The sequence below is a fragment of the Podarcis vaucheri genome (assembly GCF_965113315.1).
Source record: "Podarcis vaucheri genome assembly, chromosome: 12".
Lineage (NCBI taxonomy): Eukaryota > Metazoa > Chordata > Lepidosauria > Squamata > Lacertidae > Podarcis > Podarcis vaucheri.
In genome coordinates, this window is record NC_138750.1 from 61,375,767 (window position 1) to 61,401,072 (window position 25,306).

Below are 25,306 nucleotides of genomic sequence, written 5' to 3' on the forward strand. Positions count from 1 at the left end.
TATTTGCTTGTTTCTTGCATTGACATACCAGGGAGCTGAGATGCAACTAAATGCATTTATCTTAATTGCCTTTAAATGCAATCAAAATAAATACATAAAATACAGTACACCGTTATTTATTTGGTTGTTACTTGCATGGACATACCAGAGAGCTGAAATGCAACTAAATGCGTTTATTTTAATTGCATCTAATTGCATTTTAATTGCAATTAAATGCAATGAAAATAAATACATAAAATACACGGTTATTTATTTGCTTGCTTCTTGCATTGACATACCAGGGAGCTGAAATGCAACAAAATGCTTTTATTTTAACTGCATTTTAATGTATTTAAATTGCATTTAAATGCAACTAAAATAGATACATAAAACACTTATTTATTTGCTTGTTTATTGCATTGACATGCCGCGAGTTGTAGTCCGACGACCCCTAGCGGCCGGCCGCCGCCTGCCTTCTTTCCGCGCTTTCCTTTGTAGCTGTCTACCCAACTGCCTGCATTCCCTTCGACGCGGACGAGGGGAGAGCAATCGACTTATTCGAGCCGGGCGCCCGCCTGGGCACTTTTTTATCGGCTGGTTTACTTCGGAGCGCGTCGCTCGGGGCGGCAAATGGCTTCCTTTCCCTGCAGGCGGTTCCCGGGGCAGCCCGAGAGGGGTCCTCGAGCGGGGTCCTCGAGTGACATTGGGCGCTCGTCAGGCGGCCGCTGAGGCAGAAGGAAGAAAAGGGACGGTCGGGGGTTGTCTTCGTCGCTGCTGCAGCTCCTCCTTCGACGCCGTCCGGCCCGCCGCCGCCGCCATGTTCCGCCTCATGCTGACCCACGCGAAGAAGCACCCGAGCGTGAGTCCCGGAGGGAGCGCTATAGGCGGGGGGAGGGGGAGGGGTTGGTTTCCTGAGGCGAAGGGAGCGCTATAGGGGGGGAGGGGGGAGCCCAGTCGTATTCTGCTCCTCTCGCCCCCCCCCTTTGCCCTTTTTATTGCATTCTTCTCTTTTATTTCGAATTTTGTTCCTCGCGCGCGGAAGATTGCGAGGGCAAGAAATCCTCTCCCCCCCCACCCTTTTTAAAGGTATGCAAAGGAAAACGAAGAAACCCCCCACAGATTGCAAGAAATCCTCTTTTTTTAGGTATGCAAAGGAAAACCAAAACGAAGAAACCCCCCACAGATTGCAAGAAATCCTCTTTTTTTAGGTATGCAAAGGAAAGCCAAAACGAAGAAACCCCCCACAGATTGCAAGAAATCCTCTTTTTTTAGGTATGCAAAGGAAAACCAAAACGAAGAAACCCCCCACAGATTGCAAGAAATCCTCTTTTTTTAGGTATGCAAAGGAAAACCAAAACGAAGAAACCCCCCACAGATTGCAAGAAATCCTCTTTTTTTAGGTATGCAAAGGAAAACCAAAACGAAGAAACCCCCCACAGATTGCAAGAAATCCTCTTTTTTTAGGTATGCAAAGGAAAACCAAAACGAAGAAACCCCCCACAGATTGCAAGAAATCCTCTTTTTTTAGGTATGCAAAGGAAAGCCAAAACGAAGAAACCCCCCACAGATTGCAAGAAATCCTCTTTTTTTAGGTATGCAAAGGAAAACCAAAACGAAGAAACCCCCCACAGATTGCAAGAAATCCTCTTTTTTTAGGTATGCAAAGGAAAACCAAAACGAAGAAACCCCCCACAGATTGCAAGAAATCCTCTTTCTCCCCCTTTTTTTAGGTATGCAAAGAAAAACACAAAGAAACCCCACAGATTGCAAGAAATCCTCTCTTTTTTTTCTTTTTGTAGGCATGGAAAAGAAAAGAAAACCAAAAAACCCCTCACATTGCAACAAATTCCCCTTTGCCTTTTTCATTGCATACCTAAACAGATTGAATACCTAAAAGAAAAAGATAGGATTTGTTGCAATCTGTTTTCTGTCCTCGCACAATTATAAAGGGGAATTTGTTGCAATGTGGGTTTTTTTGTTTTTGTTTTCCTTTGCATACCTAAAAAAAAGGATTTATTGCAAAGGAACAAAAAAACAAACAAACCCCAGGTTGCTACGAATTCTCCTTTACTTTTAATTACTGAAGGAAAGGAAGCAGATTGCAACAAATCGTGTGTTTTTTTAGGTATGCAAAGGGAGTGAGGAGGGAAACCCAGATTGCAACAAATTTTCCTTTGCTTGTAATTACACGAGGAAAGGAAACAGATTGCAACAAATCCTATTTTTTTTAGGCATGCAAGGGGGGAGGGGAAACCCCAGATGGCAACAGAATTCTGTTTTATTTTTTAGTTGTGCTAGAAAGACCAAAGCAGGTTGCAACAAATTTCGTTTTTATTTTTAAGCAACAGCAGGACTCCTAAACCGCCCTTCCTTTCTGCAGTGGGTGGAGAGGTAAACATAGCATACAATAAGAAATATAAAACTTGTCAATAAATAATAGGCACAGATAAATGAGTGAATAGGCTTGTATTGTATTGTTTTAGTCTAAAGGGTTAGGATGCAGCTTTTTGGGGGCAATATCCCCTCCCCTCCTCCAAAGGTACTTTAGAAAAGATTGGATTTCCCTTGGTAAGAGAAGGATAATTTAGCTTTCTGGGCCTTGCAGAGCCTGGGAGCTGCTTCCTCCCCTTCTCTTGGCCTCTGTGATGTTAACTCCTTTGAGCTCTTAAAATGCCTGTGCAGGCCACTTTCTCAGGCGGGTTTGCCAGCAGCACTGTGTTTCTACCAGCACCACCTTAATTTTGCTAACCCCCGCTGCCAAAAGAGACCCAGCAAAGAGGTTTGTGGCAGCCATCACCAACTTAGTGCCTTCCAGATGTTGTTGGTCCAGCTCCCATCATCTCTGACCATTGGCTATTCTGATGGGAGTTGGCTTTCAACAACATCTGCATTGATACCCTGTGAAAACGAACCTCTTTGCCTGGGATTTTTGGGTGGGCAGGCAGGTAAGAGGAATTTGGTTTCTGTCGCAGATGAGAGCCCAGGTGGTTCATGGGGTGTGTGCTATGCTTTTATCTGTTTTCTACAAGCCATGTTGAATCGCTTTTATTCTTTCGCATTTTGTTCTAATGTAACCTCCCCAGGAATCTTTGGAAGAAAGGCAGGTTAGAAATTCTCTCGTAAATAAAAATTGCAAAGGGAGACTTAAAAAAAATTAGTTAACAACCTGGGAGCAGACTGAAGAGGCATGTTGTCTGCCTAAAGGGTTGCTTGAGTGTGGAGGTGTGATTCATAGTTGACCTCTCCCACCCACACTTTGTCATGGGAGGTCATGCTGATGGGGCCACAGTATCTTGGACAGAAAACGTGGACGCAGGTGGATTTGAATATGCGCCCCTACCAGTGACAACTTTCCCTTTGCAAATACCTCCCCCCTGTTCTTTCCCTTCCATATCCTCATCCCTTTAAAGACATCAGGTTACCTACTTTGGGGTCTGACACATTCCCCTTCGGTTCAAACGTGCGATGGCTACTTATCCTGGTATTCAACTTCCGCTTTTGATCTCGAAACATTCTGTTTATCACAGTTGATTCCTCTGTTCATCTTTATTGGAATTGGAGGGACCGGCGCGGGCCTCTACGTCATGCGCCTTGCTCTTCGCAATCCTGATGTCTGGTAAGTCAGCCTTTCTTTCTTCGGCGATCCCTTGTAGCCGAGTAAGATTGTCTTCCCTAAACACGGTTTTAACAGTGAGTCCGTAAGTGACTGTGGAGGCCAATTCTGGATCCACACGTCCTTCCACATAGGTGTCCGGGTGGGAGTTGATCATGGTGTGGATTTGCCAAGTGTGCCTTCCTCTTAGCACGTTTCTCCCTTGCGTCCTGAGTTCGAGCGTCTTCAAAGCCCAAGACACCTTTGGGAAAGGCTGTTCTCCAACTGGAGCGCTCGCAGGCCAGTGTTTCCCAATTGTCGGTGTTTATACTACATTTTTAAAGATTTGCCTTGAGACGGTCTTTAAACCTCTTTTGTTGGCCACCAGCATTACACTTTCCATTTTTAAGTTTGGAATAGAGTACAGTCATACCTTGGGTTACAGACACTTCAGGTTGCGCTTTTTCAGGTTACGTACCCACCGAAACCCAGAAGTACCATTTGATTTTTAAAGCCGCCTCATTCTAGCACACATTAATTTTACAATATTTCTTAAGATAGTCAAATGGAGTACAGCTGTAAAGATTATGTTAAAAGAAAAGAAAGGTTGACAGATAAAATTAAGGGTGAGGATTTGCTGAACTTAATACTTAAAATGGGAATGCAGAAAGGGGAGGTATGAGGAGGTCAGTGAAGTAAGCTTTAAGAAAATAAGGTTCTGAAATTATACTTGTTCTTTTTTGTTTGTGTTTGTGTACTGTTTTGTTTGATATAATTTGTAAAACTTCAATAAATATCTTTAAAAAGAAAGAAAGAAAGAAAGAAACCCAGAAGTACCAGAACGGGTTACTTCTGGGTTTCAGGGAGCATGCTTTGTGCATGCGCAGAAGCGCCGAATTGCAACCTGCGTGTGTGCAGATGCGCTGCTGTGGGTTGCCAATCCTGTGGGTTGCGAACGTGCATCCCACACAGATCTCGTTCACAACCCAAGCGTCCACTGTATAGTAGTTGCTTTGGGGAGCCCTTGCCAGGGTGCTGACAACTGCCACCCCCACAAAACCACGTCACGTGATCGCCCCAGGTGTCCTTCACGGATGAATACGAGGCAGCGCTTTTGAAGGGGACCTAAGCTTAACTCCTATCCGTGGCAGCTGCAGACTGCCTTACTTTACTCAAAATTAACCACAGGGATCCGTGGCCTAAGTGGATGTGAGCTTGCTTCTTTTCAGAAGCGACACTGCCACCGAAAAGCATCTTGGAACCCAGCGGCAGGGATTGATGGCATGGCAAGGTCAGGCTGATGACTACCCTTGCAAGCTTCTTCGGGGCAGACCTTTTGCCACTTCTTTAAGTGTTGCCATCTTAAAGCACCACCTGAATAAAATATGGCATGCTGTGCTGCAGAGGTAGTATAATAATTATTCCAACCAATTATAAAACCACAGTGAAACATTAGCATCAGCTTCTTAGCTTTAGAGCAAGAAAATCAATCATAATAGCATTGCCATTCCTCAGCTGAGTTGTATCCGAGGCATTGCAATGAGCAGTACAGCATAGCTGCGAACATGATCTGTGCGGGAGACACATTTGCAACCCACAGCGTTCACAACCCGCAGCGCCGTGTGTGCTCTCACACAGGTTGCAATTTGGTGTTTCTGCGCGAGCGCCGAAACCCAGAACTAACCTGTTACGGTACTTCCGTGTTCTGCACGGTGCGCAACCTGAAAACACACACCCTGAAGCATCTGTAACCCGAAGTATGACTGTAAAGCCAATTAACTGTGTGTGCAGAAAGCACAAAGACTAGCAGGAGCCTGCCATGGAGAAAGTGTAGGTAAAAGGTAAAGGACCCCTGGATGGTTAAGCCCAGTCAAAGGCGACTATGGGGTTGTGGCGCTCATCTCACTTTCACCCGAGGGAGCCGGCGTTTGTCCACAGACAGCTTTCTGGGTCATGTGGCCACATGATGAAACCGGTTCTGGCGCAGCGGGACACCGTGACGGAAACCAGAGTGCACAGAAACGCCATTTACCTTCCTGCCACAGTGCTACCCATTTATCTACTTGCACTGGCATGCTTTCGAACTGCTAGGTTAGCAGGAGCTGGGACTGAACAACAGGAGCTCACCACCGTCACGTGGATTCGAAACGCCGACCTTCCAATCGGCAAGCCCAAGAGGCTCAGTGGTTTAGACAGCAGCGCCACCCGCGTCCCAGAAGAAAATGTAGGATTGGGTTGCCAAACACACCAAACCGGCTGTGCATTCACATAAACAATTCTCTTCTGTATTTTACCACAGTATCAAATACTTCTCTTGCACATAATCAACGCATAAAGTACAACAATGTAAACAGAAGTCCCAATAGATCAGTTCATTCATAGAGTCCAAATATCTGCTAGTTTCTGTACCATGTATGTCTTTGTATGTTCATAAAATGCAAATGGAAACTTACTACAGTTCCACAGAATCTTGACAAGGATTTCTGGAATAATGCCTTATTTCTCCCTCCTGGGCTTCATCAGTTGTACATGTTCATATGTGGTATATCAAGGTACAGTGGATGCTCGGGTTGCGAACATGATCCTTGCAGGAGGCATGTTCGCAATCCGCAGCGCCGCGTCTGCACATGCGCGGGTTGTGATTCGGGGCTTCTGCGCATGCGCAGAGAGCGATTTATCATTTCTGCGCATGTGCGAGCACTGAAACCCGGAAGTAACCCGTTCCGGTACTTCTGGGTTTTGCCGCGTCCATATCCCGAAAACGCACAACCTGAAGCGTCTGTAACCTGAGGTATGACTGTAATGGAACTTTTGACATGGCGGCTTCGTAGTGCTTTAACTGGCTTTAAAGGAGGGACGTGGGTGGCGCTGTGGGTTAAACCACAGAGCCTAGGACTTGCCAATCAGAAGGTTGGTTCAAATGAGCTCCCGTTGCTCAGTCCCTGCTCCTGCCAACCTAGCAGTTCGAAAGCACGTCAAACTGCAAGTAGATAATTAGGTACCGCTCCAGCAGGAAGGTAAATGGCATTTCCGTGCGCTGCTCTGGTTCGCCAAAAGCGGCTTAGTCCTGCTGGCCACATGACCCGGAAGCTGTACGCCAGCTCCCTTGGCCAATAAAGCGAAATGAGCGCTGCAACCCCAGAGTTGGTCACGACTGGACCTAATGGTCAGTGGTCCCTTTACCTTTACCTTAAAAGAGTTTTATTAATACTTGTGATATGGTTGGCTTTTTTTTTTACATCCCACATTATAAAAGAAGTTTGCACTTCTGGTGGCATTGAGGAGGCCATGATCATTAAATTGGTGAGAACCTTGTGCCAACAGTTGGGTAGAGTGGTTATGCTTCATGCTGTAGGCCTTTCTCCTTCTTACAAAGATGTACTGACTGCTGTCTTCCTCTTGTCACGTTTCTCTGCCTAGCTGGGACAGAAAGAACAACCCGGAGCCTTGGAACAAACTGGGACCCAATGACCAGTACAAGGTATGGTACAAAATACCTAACTAGGGTTATAGTGCTGGCTATCCTAAAGGCCAGGAATGGGGAGTCTGGTGTCCAGCAGAGGTTGCTGGACTCCAAGTCCCATCAGCCCCATCCATTGATTAGGAATGATGGGAGTAGAAATCCAACTCTGATATTTAAGCTAATCACTAAATAGCACCTTAAACCTAGGTTATGGTTGCCACAACAAAATGTTGAGGCACCATTTTTTCTTGGTGACATTTTATATAACCAGTGAACCTCCTTGAGATCTATGGATGATGATGATAGTTTTTTATTTATACCCCACCCTTCCCGGTTCAAAAACCGGGCTCAGGGTGGCTAACAACAAATTTAAAACACTTAATTATAAAAGCAGCATAAAATACAGTGTAAAAACATGAATAACAGTAAAATTCAAAAATCAATTTAGGGGAAATAAGCATTAGATAATCCCCAGGGCTAGCTGGCAGAATTGGTCCTACGTGGGCCAGCGAGGAGGCCAGGGGAGAATTAGCTGTGGGGTCTCAGAGCCGATAATATTCATAAAAGGGGAAGGGATGGGAAGGGAAATAAAAGATCAGGCTGAATTCAGATTAAAGGCCAGGCGGAATAGCTCTGTCTTACAGGCCCGACGGAAGTTAAATCCTGCAGGGCCCTGGTCTCATGGAACAGAGCATTCCACCAGGTCGGAGCCATCACTGAAAAGGCCCTGGTGGAGGATAGTCTGACTTCCTTAGGGCCCGGGACCTCTAAACTGGTTGTTCAGGGATGAAAGGCGGTTAATAATAATAATAATAATAATAATAATGTGTGATTACAGCATTTCAGGGGGTTGGACTAGATGACCCTCGGGTCCCTTCTGTGATTCTTCACTCTCCCCTCCGGTTCAATCTTCTCAACTCTGCATGATAAATCCCTGAGTTGCTGCCATTGACCCGTGATTCTGCCTGCAAAATTGCTTTTAAGCCCATTAAAGTTGAATGATTAGAGATCTTTTCCTCCTCCTGAATCAATGGGGTATTATTTCAGTGTGTGCGCAACAGAAGAATTGTGATATTAACTGCCTGTTTAGGGCTCCTAGGCACTTACCCAGTTTCTTGCAGTTCAGCTCTGAAAATACTTCCTTTTATAATTAAGTGGAAGTATTTGCTCTTTCTTGCCTAAGGCAATTATTTCTGGGTAGCGTGGAATCTGCTTGCCCCTTGTAGTACATTCTGCCTGCCCTTGCACAACTGTGTGATATTTAAGGCATCCCAGCTCTTGTCTGCCAAAGAGAGCAGAAAGCTCCGTTTCTCCCATATTTGGCTTTGTATAAAAGCCGTGGTCCGGCTGTGTTGCTAAAAAGAGGCCAGAGGCATGTGAAAATGAGAACACTTTGAGAACCGGTGCTTTAAATAACTTGAGATGTTTAGTGTTGCATTCTAAACAAAACGTACAAACTCTTGCAATGTAAACGTTACTCTGAGATCCCGGAAAGGCAACCAGCAGCCTGGAAAATAAATCTCACTGTGTTGATGTGTTCATGCATTCTGAATAAGGATGCAACGTTTAGCTGATAAATATTTAAGCAGGTGCTCCTGATTTAATTTAAAAACCAATTAACTATAAAAGGCTTTATCACCTGCAGGTGGTAAGTCTCACCTTTGAGTGAGAAGGGGAAATGGCTTTGTTAAAGGGCTCTCTCCAACAACAGTGGCATGCATTATTTAAACACCAATCTGTTTCTTAAACTTTTATTTTTATGCAGATGTATACAGATTTGCTTAAAACTCGTAATATGCTGCAAATTTAGTGGGTTAAACTGGCTGCCAGCCCTATAACTTCAGCTTATCCTAATATAGTGATCCAAAAGTCTTGGCATGTGTGCAAATTGTCTGCAGTCTGAAGAACAGGGCAACTAAGATCGTGTACATTTCTGACCTCCTACTGTCAGAGGAGATTACTATTTATTCTGCAAAACTACGAAACAAGGCTTGCATTCTGGGCTACTTCACAACCCCCGGCAGATGATTTTCAGGGGGGAGCCAGGTGCAGTAAGGAGAGACAATGAAAAGGAGGTATCTGGTCTTGCAGAATGTCACTATTTGGGTAACAACCTGAGCTGTTAAAAGCTTTAAAGGCTTGTTCTGGGAGATCAAAAACTTTTGATGCAATCCAGAGAAGAATTTAGCCTTTCTTGAGTCCACTGGAATAAAATAGCCTAAAACGGAGTGCTACTTTCTAGGCTTTCACAAAATCTTCTTTCACCATTTTATGATCTGTAGCTCTCAAATGATTGAGACCTAAAGAAAAACAGAAGCTTCGTTTGGGCTTCAGGGTTTATATACTCAGTGACCTGTCTTTCAAATACAGTGGTACCTCGGAAGTCGAACGGAATCCCCTCCGGAAGTCCGTTCGACTTCCAAAATGTTCAGAAACCAAGGCGCTGCTTCCGATTGGCTGCAGGAAGCTGCTGCAGCCAATCGGAAGCCACGGACGTTGCGTCAGACATTCGGGTTCCAAAGAACGTTCGCAAACCAGAACACTCATTTCCGGGTTTGCGGCATTCAGAAGTTAAAACATTTGACTCGCGAGGCGTTTGGGATCCAAGGTAAGTGGAAATGAAACAGCTGGTTGCAATGGTGAAATTATGGTGGCGCTGTCACTCTGTAATGGCAGTGCTGAAGTCATAAGTCAGATCTCCTATTTATAGCCAAGGAGTGGACCCAAGGGGGGACTGTTCCCCCAAGGCGCTGCCTTCCAAGTAACAGTGACCTAAGGTTTTCCAGTAAAACATGAAATGGTGCACACACTACATCTTGTTAGTGCGCTTCGTTCATAACTTTTCTCCTAGTTAAATCAATAATAATACTTTTTATTACTTATACCCTGCCCATCTGGCTGGATTTCCCCAGCCGCTGTGGGCGGCTTCCAGCAAAATAGAAAAAATAATGTCAGACATTAAAAACTTCCTGATACAGGGCTGCCTTCAGATGTCTTCTAAAAGTTGTGTGGTTCTTTATCTCCTTGACATCTGATGGGAGGGCATTTCACAGGGCGGGTACTGCTCCAGCGGAAAGGTAAATGGCGTTTCTGTGTGCTGCTCTGGTTTGCCAGAAGCAGCTTAGTCCTGCTGGCCACCTGACCCAGAAGCTGTACGCCGGCTCCCTCGGCCAATAAAGTGAGATGAGCACCGCAACCCCAGAGTTGGCCACGACTGGACCTAATGGTCAGGGGTTCCTTTACCTTCACCATCTGGCTAGGTTTCCCCAGCTGCTCTGGGTGGCTTCTAACGTAATAAAAACTCAGCAAACATCAAACATTAAAAAATTTCCTAAACAGGGCTGCCTTCAGATGTCTTCTAAATGTTATATAGTTGTTTATTTCCTTGACATCTGGTGGGAGGGTGTTCCACAGGGCGGGCACCACCGCCGAGAAGGCCCTCTGCCTGGTTCCCTGTAACTTGGCTTCTCGCAGTGAGGGAACCGCCAGAAGGCCCTCGGCGCTGGACCTCAGTATCCGGGCAGAACGATGGGGGTGGAGATGCTCCTTCAGGTCTACTGGGCCATTTAGGGCTTGAAAGGTCAGCACCAGCACTTTGAATTGTGCTCGGAAACGTACTGGGAGCCAATGTTTCAGGACCAGTGTTATATAGTCTCGGCGGCCACTTCTTGTTACCAGTCTAGCTGCCACATTCTGGATTAATTGTAGTTTCCGAGTCACCTTCAAAGGTAGCCCCACGTAGAGCGCATGGCAGTAGTCCAAGTGGGAGGTAACCCTTTGTACGAATAGGATTTTCATCCTAACAGCTGTGCTTCCCTCTTCCAGTTCTATGCGGTGAACGTGGACTACGATAAGCTGAAAAAGGATCGCCCAGATTTCTGAAGAGCAACCGTTCACCCCTCTACAAGCTGCACAAGATGAAGTGGTTTAGGTCTTCCAGAAGCCATCCGCACAACTCATACGCTTAAATCATCCAGGAAATGTTAAAACTGATTGCACAACGCACTTAAATCATGTTTTGCGACAGAGCTTGTTGGGACCCTAATAAAACCTAAAACTTGAAATCTTAACACTTTTTTCTTTTTGCGGCGCAAGAGTTTCCTGACATGGGCAGCTGCGTGAATTCGATGGGAGGGCAGAGTTGAAATAATTTATCATAAATATTTGTGGCTTGTAGCCGTACGCCACTGCCTAAAAATAAAAAGCTGTCAGCTTTGACTGATGTGAAATCCAGAGTTAAAAATAAGCACTCTCGTGTTCTTTATTTCTGAAATGCATTTACTAAAGAGCAGGGAACCCGAATTTCAAGTGTAGGCTATGTTGGAAAATAGCAGAATTCCGATACTTTTGCTGATCTTCGGCATAGACTCAAGAGATTTGATTGGGGTATATGCCCATCTTTTATGCTGGAGAAAAAAGGAGAAAGCTCAAGTAGCTGCCTTGCAGCATCACTGCACCCATGTCTACTTGGAAGTAAGTCCTACTGAATTCAGTGGGGCTTCCTCCCATGTAGGTGAGATTGTAGCCTTTGCCATTTTTGAGAGAGCTGTGGTACTGAGTAATTAAAAATAAAAATAAATGACTAAAATAAAATCCTTGTGTCTGAATAGCAAGTTCATGACCGCTTAAGCTTTTGCCAATGCAACAATGAAATGGTCCTCTTCTGGTCTCACTACAGTCGAAAGGCACCATAATAATAATAAAAATAAATTTATTTATTAGCCAGTGAGCGCTTGGTAGGCAGAGCTGAGGAGTGGGAATCTTAAGTCAGGGACACTGAGAACTTTGAAAGTTTTTGTTCCTTCCTCGGAAAGGGAGAAATGGTTACCAAATAAAAATAAATAGGAAAAAAGATATTCGAAGAAACAGCCAGTACATAGTTCAGATAAAATAAAAAAATTCCTTCCAGTAGCACCTTAAAGACCAACTAAGTTAGTTCTTGGTATGAGCTTTCGTCAACAGGCTCATCTCAGCTATCTGCCAATCTCCCATTCCCACCACCCTTCTGAGTAATACCCCTCCCCACCTTCTCACTATATAGAAGGATCTGGCAACTTCTGTTTCAGTGTATCTGAAGAAGTGTGCATGCACACGAAAGCTCATACCAAGAACTAACTTAGTTGGTCTTTAAGGTGCTACTGGAAGGAATTTTTTTATTTTGACTATGGCAGACCAACACGGCTACATATCTGTAACATAGTTCAGATAATGCAGAGAAAAAGTAAGATGGCACGGTGCTGGAATGGTTTCAGAATTTCTGATTTGGGAGTGCATTATCGGACTTTCTGAAACTTGCTGCACTTATTTAAGTGGTATGTTAAAAGATTCTCTCTTGGAAGTCTTCCTTTGTAACGTAAGAAAAGCCCGCTGGGTCAGGCCACTGGCGCACGTTCAGCATCCTGTACTCACAGATGCCTGTGTAAAAACTGCAAGCAGAATCTGAGCACAGCAGCACTTGTGATTCTCAGGAACTGATGCACAGAAACACGCCGCCTGTGGACCTGTAGGGAATATGTAGCCATCAGCTGACAAATCGCCCGGTTCAAATGGCACCCCACCCGAGGGTGGTTTTATCCAGATGTGAACCTGGCTTCACCTAGGCGCCACCACTAACTGCCAATGGGCAACATCCCTCCTTACAGCTGCCAAGAGACGGAGATTTGTTAGGAAACCCCTCTTTTGGGACTACAACTCACAATAATTAATCAAATGTTAAAAGCTTCCCTAAACAGAGCTGCCTTCAGATGTCTTCTAAAAGTCAGGTAGTTGTTTATTTCCTTGACATCTGGTGGGAGGGCGTTTCACAGGGCGGGTGCCACCACCGAGAAGGCCCTCTGCCTGGTTCGGTGTAGCTTCGCTTCTCGCAGGGAGAGAACTGCCAGGAGGCCCTCGGAGTTGGACCTCAGTGTCTGGGCTGAACGACGAGGGTGGAGACGCTCCTTCAGATCTTGCACTTTAACATTCCTCCTAAATTTTTGACCAGTCAACCAGGATTTAAAAGGAGTGTCTTTTTTTTACAAATACTCTTTTGCCAAGGGGATTTGGGAAACATACCTTATTTTTTGCTCTATAAGACTCACTTTTTCCCTCCTTAAAAGTAAGGGGAAATGTGTGTGCGTCTTATGGAGCGAATGCAGGCTGCGCAGCTATCCCAGAAGCCAGAACAGCAAGAGGGATTGCTGCTTTCACTGTGTTTCGCTCGGCCTGCTTTTGCCCCTGGAACTGCCTGCCACTGAATTTGGTCAAGTGGGAGCAGGCGTTACGGTTATCCTCCTTATCTTTGAAATGCGGGTGTTTAACGTGTTTCTCTTGAGATCAGCGTGCCCGTCAAAGTACCAGACAAACTTTTTAAAAGTTGCAAAGCCGTTAGATCTACTAAAAATGTTTATTGCTGATAAACATCTTAAAATCTTCCCTAGTTTACAAACGGAACAAAAAAGTTCATTGTTATGAGCACATTATTCTCTTCTGCTCTGTGAAACAAATATATTCAGTACATCTGCTCTTATTCAAAACATTTACATCTCTAAGTAATAGATCTATGCCGCTATCCCAACTATAATCGTATTTGAAATAATATATCTATATTAATATTTTTTCTCCCAACTATCAGTTTTTCAGATTTATTTAGTTGCTTTCTCTCTCTCTCATTAGCTCTCTACCGGTATCATATCAATTATTAAATACAGTTAGGTTTTCTGACTGCAATCTTAAAACTCACCCCTTGTTTTTCTTAAAGGTTAGGGATTTTGCACCATCGTATTGACATTTGCAAAATGCTTCCGTTTATCCTCCAAGCAAACTGCCAAGTTCCATGTCACTCCCATCGTTTGTGGCTGGCAAAATGTTCATTTATCTCCCTTACAGTGGGTATAAGTCTTTCTGCACAATAAAATCTAGTTACATCTTCAGGGTATTTTTTTCTTTCCAGGGCGGGCTAATACTTTGCAGCTGCAACTTCATTTTTAAACCTATTCATTATTATCTGGTTCCTCCAGTTTCTCTCTTACACACGCACCCTCCATGCGCTGAAGATTGCTTGGGGTTAGAGAGCTTGCAAAATGGTCCTTCTGCCTCAGATGTGCTGCTCTGCCCCCGCCAAGAGAAAGCCCCCCCCCCCAAGACTGGCAGCCTAATACCAAGATTTTCTTCACTCAATTAAAACCTGAGGATATTCGCTTGCAACTTGTGGCGCACTGGAGCAAAGCAGTGACGTTTTAAGGCTGCAATCCTATCCCTGTTTACCTAGGAGCAAGCACCACCGAATCACACAGGGCTCGCTTTCACGTAGAACTGTTTTTCTTAAAACGAGCAGGGATTCTCAAATCGCACAGAGGAAATCAAACTTAAAACACTGCAGCCTTGAACTGTTGTGCTCGTAAGACTTTTAACCTTGGATTAACCATGGGTGTCCACAAAACCTACCTTTTTTCCATGGTTTAAAATACAGGAACCTCTAGAAAGCTTATACCAGTGTTGTCTACCTTGACTGGAGATTTGAAACCAGGCTCTCTCCCAGAGATGCTGTTCAGGATTCGAACTTGGGACCTGCTGCACACACAGTAGATGCTCTGCACCTCAGCAACTGCCAATTAGGAGCCTAGGGCTTGCCGATCAGAAGGTCGGCAGTTCGAATCCCCGCAACGGGGTGAGCTCCTGTTGCTCAGTCCCTGCTCCTGCCAACCTAGCAGTTCAAAAGCACGTCAAAGTGCAAGTAGATAAATAGGTACCACTCCAGCGGGAAGGTAAATGGCTTTTCCGTGTGCTGCTCTGGTTCGCCAGAAGCGGCCTAATCATGCTGGCCACATGACCCGGAAGCAGTACGTCAGCTCCCTCGGCCAATAAAGCAAGATGAGCGCTGCAACCCCAGAGTCGGCCACAACTGGACCTAATGGTCAGGGCTCCCTTTACCTTTACAGGTTCTGCTTCATCCTGTCCCATGAAACAAAGGTGTCGAGATTGAGGTGGTAATTTTAAACCCTCTCACCTGGGAGTAAGTCCCACTGAATTCGGCTGGATTTACTTCTGAGTAAACATGGATAGGGGTTGTGTGCCGTAAGGTTTTCAAGTCGGTCCCAATATTTTATTTTATTTTTTAAAAAATGGGGAAAGCCATCAACGTGGAAGTCTGCATTCTTTACCTGCTTGGGTGGACGAGTGGAGAGTCGCAATCTTCAAGGCAGGTGAATTTCAAGTCGATTTGGAGCAGCTACTTTTGCTGAAGGGGTGGGTTTAAATGCTGTTGGACTCTCAGCAGCCCCATTGATCAGGGATTGGGTGAGGGGTTGTGGCCCAACAACATCTGGAAGGCCAAAGGTTTCCCACCCCAGTTTTAGCACATTTAATCCCGGTATTACGAAGGCGATCTTCAATTTATGCCCATTTGCTCATCTGGAAAAGGTCACTGGATTACTGGGCACACCACTGGGTCGCAGAATCCAAGAAAGGTCTTGTTAGAATGGACCCTGTGGATCATCTAGCCAAGGTTTCCCAAACTTGGGTCTCCAACAGTTTTTGGACTACAATCCCCATCATCCCTGACTAGCTAAGGATGATGAGAGTTGTAGTCCAAAAACAGCTGGAGACCCAAGTTTGAGAAACCCTGGTCTAGTCCAACCCCCTGCAATACAGGAATATGCAAGCTGTCTCGTACTGGGATCGATCCTGCCATCTTGCACCATGCTCTAAGAGAGTCGTGGCCTGATAGATAACAGGTTGCGATAGCTGCAATACGAACCATGCAGGTATATGGTTAAAAATAATGTATTTAGGGACCCCTTTCTGAAAGGCGAGTCCCAGAGACGAAAACACTGAAAACACAGCTGTGAGACAAACTCGGGCCATCTTGCCTGCAAGTTGAGGTTCACAGCATCAACACCGCTGGTGGAGCTTTTAAATGAATCACAGTATAGGGCAAGTCTAATTTAACACTGCGGATGGATGGAGCAAGAGCCACGTCTAACATTTTTAACACTCGTGAAAGTCCAGAAGCCTGCTCTGTTAGAAATGGGTCAGGTTTTAAGAGCTCAGGGTTGGGGTCTGGACGGGGAAATCTGAGCGCTTCCAGATTTTGTAGGACTCCAACTTTCGGCAACCCCAGAAACCAGCATGGCTAAAGGCCAGGGATGGTGGGAATTAATAGTCCAGCAAAATCTGAAAGGCGACACAGGGTCTCCACCCCTGTTAATGGGGAATCTCCTCTTTTTAAAACTCTTGAGTGAAGGATCTGCAAGTCGAATTTGGGCAAACTCGAGGTAGCTTGCACCAGCAAATTCTGCTTTCGTGGTCAGCTTGGGTCCAAGCTACTGGGAACGGAAGGCTTTAAAGAGATCTGGAATGGTGGTGCATCACATTTGCTCTTTTTCAGAGCAAAATTATGAGAAGGGCAATAGGAACTTTCCCAAAGCCACTGCTGGGTAGACATAAGCAATAAGGTGTCTCTCATAATGTATATCCTTAGTCTAAGTGCTCTAAAAACCTGGCGTTTTCCTTCACGAATTAGATGGAACCCGGAAGAAAATAAATATTTTGAGATGACTGCCTTCACCCATAAAGGGTTAGGGTCCCATCGGTTTTCCTAGACCAGGCATAGGCAAGCTCGGCCCTCTAGATGTTTTGAGACTACAATTCCCATCATCCCTGACCACTGGCCCTGTTTGTTGTTCTTGTTTAGTCATGTCCGCCTCTTTGTGACCCCCTGGACCAGAGCACGCCAGGCACTCCTGTCTTCCGCTGCCTCCCGCAGTTTGGTCAAACTCATGCTGGTAGCTTCGAGAACACTGTCCAGCCACCTCGTCCTCTGTCGTGCCCTTCTCCTTGCATCAGGGTCTTTTCCAGGGAGTCTTCTCTTCTCCTGAGGTGGCCAAAGTCTTGGAGCCTCAGCTTCAGGATCTGTCCTTCCAGTGAGCACTCAGGGCTGATTTCCTTCAGAATGGAGAGGTTGGATCTTCTTGCAGTCCATGGGACTCTCAAGAGTCTCCTCCAGCACCAGAATTCAAAAGCATCCATTCTTTGGCGATCAGCCTTCTTTATGGTCCAGCTCTCACTTCCATACATCACTACTGGGAAAACCATGGCTTGAACTATACGGACCTGTTAGCTAGGGATAATGGGAGTTAGTCCCAAAACATCTGGAAGGCCGAGTTTGCCTATGCCTGGGCTGGTCTCTGGAGAAGAGTTGCAATCAACTCGCGGCAGCAGGACAAATGGCAGGACAAGGCAACGGCCGTCACTCACCATAGCTATGCTTCCCCTTAACTGAGTGTGCATCTGAATCCCAGCTGCTGCAGATTGCAGAATCAGAGCTGGAAGGGACCCGCCAGGGTCATCTAGTCTACCCCCTGCAATGCAGGAATTTCTTGACCCACGACCCTGAGATTAAGTCTCTCCTGTTCTACCAACTGAGCTACCCCAGATCGCAAGTGGGGAAGAATTCCTGTTGCACCCAGGTCCTTATTTGCAGGCTTGCCACTGGGTCATCTGCTTGCTGTTCTCATTTTTACATGGATAGGGCTCAAAGCGAAATACTGGTTCCCACCCTACGGAGAGAAGGGGATATTCTTTTTTTAAGAGGCATTAGTCTGAACTGCGCCAGCACCGGGGCCTGATGTCGCAGAGCCAATTCTGGCTTGGGTCAACTCTGATGAAGGCTTACACAGTGCTCAACATAGTATTGTATCTTCCCCCCTACACACAGTCGCCAGGCAAAGACCAAAACAACTGGAATTGGGTGTTTAGCTCAGGGCAGAACAGCAGGTTCAGGTCAGAATATAAAATCAGCAGGGACTAACATTACACAAGCTTTGAATATGAATCAGTCTGGCCACTAAAGCAGAGCTTTCCAAACTTTTCATGTTGGCGACACACTTTTGAGGCATGCGTTATTTCACGACACAGTCACTCAGTTTTACTAGCAAACTGGGGGTTGCACTAACCTCTTTCCGGCCCCTGGAGGAGAGCGGGGAGCTTTCACAAGACACGCCTATACGCTGCAGCCGACATGCTAACGTGTCCTGACACACAGTTTGGAAAGCTGTGCGTTAAAGGATCGGCTGGGATGCAAAACTAGGAAGTTCCAAGCTGTTTGCGGAAGGAGTGGGAGAAGCAGAAAGGAAAAGTAGCAGCAGCAGCAGCTTGCAGGAACAGTTTTCCTGTATCACAGAGGCCTCTGCACTACAAGGGCAGATGTTTGAAGATCTCCAGGCACTGTAAATACTGTAATCCTTGATTCGTGTAAGCATATATGAATATATATTGAATATATAGATTATTGATAACTGGTTATATGGATAGTATAGGGGTAGCCCTTCCTTCCTTGCCTCAGCAGCAGCAGCAAGACGCTCCAACTAGCAGTATTTAGTCTTGTGTTGCAGCCTACTACAGGAAAGAGGGAAAGGGGTGGGGAGAAGCCACACACACACACACACACACACACACAGGCCAGGTATGGGGAACAGGTGTTTCTGGACCCCCAGCCCCCATCAGCCCCAACTAGCATGGCCAATACAGTGGACACTTGGGTTGTGAACATGATCCGTGCAGGAGGCACATTCGCAACCCGCAGTGCCGTGCCTGCGCATGCACGGGTTGCAATTCGGTGCTTCTGCGCAAACCACAATTTACTGCTTCTGCGCATGAGCGACCACCGAAACCCGGAAGCAACCCGTTCCGGTACTTCCGGGTCAGTGGCTCCATAACCCGAAAAGACGCAACCTTAAGCGTCTGTAACCCAAGGTATGAGTGTAGTCTGGGAGGATGGGTGCTAAGCCCAGCAGCAAACAGAGAGTGCCATGGGTCCCTCACTGCAGCCCCAGAAGAAGGGAGGTTTCTCAAACAGACACCAGCGCTGAGAATCAACCCAAAAAAAGCCTGGGCCAATCTGGTGCACTCCAGATATTTCGGACCCCAATTCCCATCAGCCACAGCATCACGCTGACCACTGACTTGAGAGCAAGCAGTCCTTCTGTCTAGTCAAGACACACACATGCCTGCAGAGCTCGGAGGAGCGAGCCGTCCACTGTAGGTAAGCCTGTTTAATGGTCACAGATCTAGCTGACTACAGATAGCACGGTTCTGCTGACGCAAGGATGGCCGAACGCCGTTCTGGCTTGCGGCACTTGCTGGATGCCCAACCAGACTGCACGTACAGAAAGAGCAGGCCCGGAAAGCTCCTATTTCCTAAAGTACAGCAACAGGAGGTCAGCTCCTCATTAGGAAGGCCAATCTGGAGGAATTTAAGGAGAAGACCCTCCACCTTAACACACACAAAAATGTTCACAAGCAAATCAAGGGCCAGTTAAGCTGGTGGTGAGAAACTGCCCCTTCCTCCCCACCAGTGATGTGTTAACCCCCAAATCCTAGCAGCCAGTATGGCCAATGGTCAGAGCTGGCAGGAGGTTTTAATTCCAGCAACACATGGAAGGAGACAGGGTCCACATCCCTGCAGGAAATGATGGATATGGAGGGTTGGGTTGGCTTGGCGAGGAAAAGTGGCCCAGGAGGCAGAAAGAAGCCACCGAGATTCTGAACTGGAAGTCCCCTACTCTCAGCACTTCCTGATGGGGTCGCCATGTTCAGAACCAAGCAACAATCACCTTTCTCCCCCACCTTCCAGCAGCCATTATACCTCGCAGCACAAACTGGGGTTTCCTTTCTTTTGCACAGCCAGGAGCCTGAAAAAGCAGTTTGCAGCGCATTGCAAAAGGTTCTAATTTTGGGGTGGGTGGGAAGGGGACCTTTCACTGGGCCAGATCCCAGCTGCAGAGAAGAGAACGTGGGCAACTCGCAGGAGCGGCGCACTTCTTCCGTCCCCTGACCAGTGCAGAGAAAATAAAAATAACCACTCTCAAAGCAGTCACACTTGTAGCGCAGTGGGATGTTGCAGATACCAAATCCTTGCAGTGAGGGAAGATTCCCTGCAGGTCTCTGAACCGAACCCCTGAACTCCCCAGCCTTCCACAGCATCAGACGTCTGTTTTTATTATTTCAGTCACCTCGACATAAAAAGCTATAGCAGCTCTACAAGCCCCCTAAGTTAAGAACACCCCACCTGTAATACTACGAAACGGCTCTCCAGTAAGAATAGGCTGGAGGGATAAGATAGCGCCTTTTTTCCTCTCTTTCCGTTTTCTTTTAAAGCTCAATATTAAATATTAAATACTCTCAATTTTAGGCATACATTACTTTTGTCAAGAAAGACAAAATTAAAGGGGAAACAGCCCTAAGCACCCGCCTCTGAGCACCCCGGCAGGGGGGAGACGCCGTCGCCCTTGCCAGATCAATACGACCCCTCCTTCGGATACGATGGGGAAATGGGGAGTTCAGAGTGTCTCTTCAAGCATGGGGTATGTTTGCAGCATCAAAGAGCATGTAAGAGGGGCCCCGGTTCCTTTTCTCTCTTTTCCTTTTTGCCAGAATTTCTCTTGTGTCCCGAAAATTCCAATGTTACTCCTGTGAAGTCAATAAAAGGGGTTTGCGGCTACAGGCACTTCCACCCGGTGGACAGTTGGCAACCTATCCCGTCCCCACGTCCAGTCCTCCTTGAGAAGCCAGGAATAACCACTGCCAACTTTTCCTAAGTTTCTTGAAAAAGAAAAAGAAAAAAGAAACGAAACTGTTCAGAGTCTCCTTTTTTTGATTTTAGCGAAGAAGGTTACTTTAAAAGCACTTAGGAAGTGTGTACTAAAGTCTCCTGCGGTCCTCAGAGGAGCGAGTCGTCAGTACATCCTCCTTCGAGTCCGTAGCGGAATTCCTGCAAGTTGGAGACGCCGTAGAAGTGGACGAAGGCCGCGGCCACCACCAGCACGTGGAAGATCTGATGAGATTGGAACTGCGGGAAATGCAAGGAGGGCATAAAAAAAAAATCAGAGCCAGGGACAGCTGTTCGGGCAAGGGAGGCAGTGAGGTGCAGTGGTTAGAGGGCTGGACTAGGACCAATGGTACCAAATAGTATGGGAAAAAACCCTACTAGAAAAATTAACCAACAAACTGAAACTGACACAGGGACAAATAGAAGACGACGTCTTCACCCCGGTATGGCTCCCCTTTATCACACACACAGCCCAACAAGACAACGACAAAAATCCACCAACAGCGTACGAATCAATATGGCGAACCTGATCCAAAACACCCACCCACCCCACTCACACGTGAAAACAGAGACCACCACAGCCAACCACAAATGAGCAACCACACCCTAGGCCAACCCCAACCTCTCTCACCACCAAAGGAACACAAGTGAACAGCAAAGAACCTGCACAAACAATGCTAACACAAAACCCCACATATATTAGGTAAAATAGAAACATCGCCACCTGATCCCACCACCACCCATCTCCCCCCCACCTCTTCTCCCTTTTCTTCCTAATGTCTCAACAAATGAAACTGATTTGTAAAAATGTTACATGGGGGGGGGGGGAATACGAGAGAGAGACATTACACACACTTTTGCAAATCAAGAAAATCTTTAATAAACAAAAACAATAAAAACCTATGAAGCTCACTGTGGGGCACAGGGGTCCGCCACTGTCTCTCAGCCTAACCTACCTCAAAGGTTTAAATGAGACGCGAGAGACCCGTGTATGCCAGGCATAGGCAAACTCCAGCCTTCCAGATGTTTGGGACTACAACTCCCATGATCCCTAGCTAACAGGGCCAGTGGTCAGGGATGATGGGAATCGTAGTCCAAAACATGTGGAGGGCCGAAAGGTTGGGGGTGTCTGTTGTATGCATTAAAACAGGGGTCAGCAAACTTTTTCAGCAGGGGGCTGGTCCACTGCCCCTCAGACCTTGTGGGGGTGTCAGACTATATTTTGAAGGGGAAAAAATGAAAAAAATTCCTATGCTCCACAAATAACCCAGAGATGGATTTTAAATAAAAAGACACATTCTACTCATGTAAAAACACGCTGATTCCCAGACCGTCTGCGGGCCGGATTGAGAAGGCGATTGGGCCGGATCCGGCCCCCGGGCCTTAGTTTGCCTACCCATGCATTAAAAGCTGTGGCAACTGCTAAGATGCCCTTGTGAAGCTGCCGGCACATTATATTTTTATTTATTTTGGTACCCCAACATCAGCGATGTCCAACCGGTCAACCGCGATCAACAGGTTGACCCCTGGAAGTTTGCGGCTGGACTCTCTCGATCTGCGGCTGTGATAATTAGTGTAGTGAAACTCCCATTCCCCCTCACCCGTTGCTCTTTTACTCCATTGCGTCAAATGGGTGGTGTCAGAGCTGCTACCAGGTCCCAGCTCACATAGGACCACGCCACACAGCGTCCACTTTAAAAGAGTCTTTATTGAGTTACAGGTTTCATTTCCGAACTGCAGCGTGCAGCTCTACACCTTCTGCCCTAGGTCGGCGAAGACCCATCTGAGTCCCCGCCTCTTGCACACCAGCTTAATACCCTAGCCTTGCTCCACCTCCTTCGCCTCTCCCTACGTCTCTGGGTCCTTCTGCCCCCCTGGGACTCCTCCCTTCTACTCTCCTCTGACGCTGACCCCCCTGATCCTTCCGCTTCCTTTCGGCGGGCTTTGGGACCTGGCTCACTCTCCGGGCTGCTTACTGCTCCAGCTTCCGCTGCATTTGAACTTGGCGCGCGCGCCCAACTCTCTACTTTCCTCTTGACCGTTGCCTCGCTCTCTGAGGAGGGCGTGACCACCCCTGACTCGTGCCCTCCCTCCTGCTGACGGCCTCCGGAACCCGATGCCTGGCTGCCTTCCTCCCTGCTGCTCTCAGTCTTGAGCGTGGGTCCCGACTTCCAGCTGCTGCTCTCTGAATCTCCTCTGTTCCCTTCCTCCTGGGGTGTCCCCCCGGATCCCCCCCTTGCTCTGCTCACTGGGGCTCCCTTTTGGGAGTCCTCTGACTCACTGCTTAGGCTTGGAGATCTCGGGTCGTCATCATCACTCATTCTCCCTTCGGCTTCCTCCCCCTCGCTCTCTGTTTCCACCCTTCTCTGCGTCTCTGCTTCTGAACCCCTGACATCCATCCCCCCCTCGAAGCCCCCCCTTCCCCCCTCCCCGCTGTCAGGTGTGGGTGCTGGGTGCTCCATCATCATGGGAGGGAATGCTGGATACAGGTCGCTCCCCGTGGGTGGCCGCCAACTGAAGACCTCCGAGTCTTCTCCCTCGCGGTCGTCGACGTTGACTTGTTGCTCTTCCATCTCTGTACCGCCGTGCTCGAACCCGAGGTCCTCCCCGAACACGTCCATGTCAGTCTCTGCGTCGGTCGCTCGACCTGGCATCTCCAGCCACTTCCTGCGCCATTGCTCCTCTGGTCGATCGTCCCACCAATACGAGTTGCCTGATGCCGAACCTGCCGGTGAACCTTCTGGGGAACGGGTGCTCCGTGCGGGTTCCCCTTCTGAGTCGAATCCATGGAACGTGCTGGAAGAAAGTGTGGGTGTGAACAACCAGTCGTCGAAGAAGCTCGCTGGCATGGGTTTGTGTGGGAAGAGGGCATGAAACTCGTCCTTGAGCAGGGGTTCCTCCAAAGCGTAGTCTGGTACCCAGCTATTGGCGCTGGCCCGGGTGCCCTCTCTGGCTAAGAGGTATTCGACTCCCTCTTCCCCCCATCTGGAGTCCAAAATCTCCGTGACCTCGTTGATGTGGTCCTGGTGCTTCACCTCCCGCGTCTCCGTCCGTTCCCGGAGCGGACTTGGCGCCGTCCCTGGCTCCTGGAACCTGTGAGGTGCCTTGTAAGGAGTGAGCACCGACCTGTGGAACACCGGATGCATTCTGGAACCCTCCGGCAGCGCCAGTCGGAAGGCTACCGGGTTGATCTGCGCTTCGACTTGGTACGGACCGATCTGCTTGTGCCCCAACTTCTTCTTGGCAAGTGACCTGGTCGGCACTGCGTGGGCTGCCAACCAGACCCAGTCTCCCACTTGGATCACTTCGCCAACCCGCCTGTGCTTGTCAGCTTGCACCTTGTAGGCGTGCTTAGCTAGCTCCAGCTGCCGTCTGAGTTGATCGTGGACCGCCTGCAGCTCTGACGCGAACGCGTCCGCCGTCTGTGGTTCTCCTTCCCCCACTCTCTCCAGTCCCGGGAAGGTTCTGGGATTCCTCCCATTGTTGGCAAAGAACGGCGTCACTCCTGTGGACACGTGCTTCGTGTTGTTGTAAGCGAACTCGGCTAGCGGCAGGTAATCCACCCACGTCGCAGGCTGTTGATTGGCATAGCATCTCAGGTACTGCTGCATGATGGCATTGACCCTCTCTGCTTGCCCGTTGGTCTGCGGGTGTCTTGCTGATGCCAGATTGACCTTGACATTTAGAAAACCCATCAGCTTCTGCCAGAAAGACGAGATGAACTGGCGTCCGCGGTCGGACAGGATAGACCGTGGCAGGCCATGCACTTTGAACACGTGATCTATGAACAGTTTGGCGGTTTGTTCCGCCGTGGCCACCTTCGCACACGGAATGAAATGTGCCATCTTGGTGAACAAGTCCACCACCACTAGCACAGCTGTCTTGCCTCTCGAGCTGGGTAAATCCGTCACAAAGTCCAGGGCCACCCTCTCCCACGGTTCAAACGGTGTTTGCAGCGGTTCTAACAGTCCCGCCGGTGGTCTGTGTACCGGCTTGGCCCTCTGGCAGGTGTCGCACCTCGCGACGTAGTCCGCGACCTCCCCTCTCAGCCTGGGCCACCAGAAGTCTCTCGCGACTAATTCCATCGTTTTCTCTGTGCCAAAGTGACCGGCCGTGGGTGCGTCGTGCAACTGTTGCAGTACCTTGGCGCGAAGGTCGTCTCCTGGTACATAGACAGCCCCTTTGCGTAGGAGCAAGCCGTCCCGCACCTGGAACTCGTCCGTGGTAGCCGTGCCTCTGAGCAGTTCCGCCATCTTGTCTTGCGCGAATGAGTCGTCCCGCAATGCACGTCGCACCGCATCCAGGTCTACTGTAGCTGAGGCACACGCCCACGCCGTCGGTGCGAAGATGTGCATGGCCGCCGCTGGCGTCACCTCTTCTAGGTATTGCGGTTTTCGGGACAGTGCATCCGCCATGATGTTGGTGTCGCCTGGGACGTACTCTATTCGGAAATTGAAGTCAGCAAAGAACTCCGCCCAACGTATCTGCCTCTGGTTCAGGAACTGAGCCGTGCGCCAGTGCTCCAGATTCTTGTGGTCCGTGCAGACCTGCACCGTGTGCTTGGCGCCGATTAGGAAGTGCCTCCACGCCTTGAAAGCTGCATGAATGGCCAGCAACTCCCTGTCCCAGATGGTGTAGTTCTGCTCCGACTTGCTGAGCTTTCTGGAGTAGAACGCTCCCGGCC

General features: G+C 47.9%; 3 protein-coding genes and 1 long non-coding RNA gene across 8 annotated transcripts in view; 3 read left to right on the forward strand and 1 right to left on the reverse strand.

Moving 5' to 3' along the window:
* The first annotated feature begins 672 nt into the window (after nt 1–672).
* Nucleotides 673–11,104, forward strand: NDUFA4 (NDUFA4 mitochondrial complex associated). The gene is made up of 4 exons (XM_082192688.1): nt 673–838; nt 3,507–3,595; nt 6,992–7,052; nt 10,860–11,104. Exons 1-4 carry the CDS (start codon nt 797–799, stop codon nt 10,914–10,916), a joined length of 249 nt encoding a protein of 82 aa, XP_082048814.1. The 5' UTR covers nt 673–796; the 3' UTR covers nt 10,917–11,104.
* Nucleotides 960–2,481, forward strand: LOC309515155. The gene is made up of 2 exons (XR_014212330.1): nt 960–1,709; nt 1,779–2,481. It is a non-coding gene; the product is annotated as an uncharacterized lncRNA (long non-coding RNA).
* Nucleotides 9,121–25,306, forward strand: part of LOC309515042 (sorcin) — a 140,999-nt gene continuing 124,813 nt past the window's right edge. For both annotated transcript variants that reach the window (XM_082192646.1, XM_082192647.1), the window contains exon 1: nt 9,121–9,128. The gene's annotated coding sequence lies outside the window, so the exon portion shown is untranslated. The remainder of the gene's footprint in view (nt 9,129–25,306) is intronic.
* ADIPOR1 (adiponectin receptor 1) overlaps nt 19,987–25,306 on the reverse strand; it is a 32,423-nt gene continuing 27,103 nt past the window's right edge. For all 4 annotated transcript variants that reach the window (XM_082192575.1, XM_082192574.1, XM_082192572.1 and 1 more), the window contains one exon: nt 19,987–20,862. In XM_082192575.1, coding sequence (XP_082048701.1) covers nt 20,734–20,862 — 129 coding nt within the window. In that variant the 3' untranslated portion in view covers nt 19,987–20,733. The remainder of the gene's footprint in view (nt 20,863–25,306) is intronic.

Bases quoted from the DNA above. Each gene is read 5' to 3' on its own strand.
- NDUFA4 (XM_082192688.1), top strand. From the start codon at position 797: ATGTTCCGCCTCATGCTGACCCACGCGAAGAAGCACCCGAGC. The intron at 839-3,506 runs GTGAGTCCCGGA...TGTTTATCACAG, and splicing joins ACGCGAAGAAGCACCCGAGC to TTGATTCCTCTGTTCATCTT. The intron at 3,596-6,991 runs GTAAGTCAGCCT...TTCTCTGCCTAG, and splicing joins CTTCGCAATCCTGATGTCTG to CTGGGACAGAAAGAACAACC.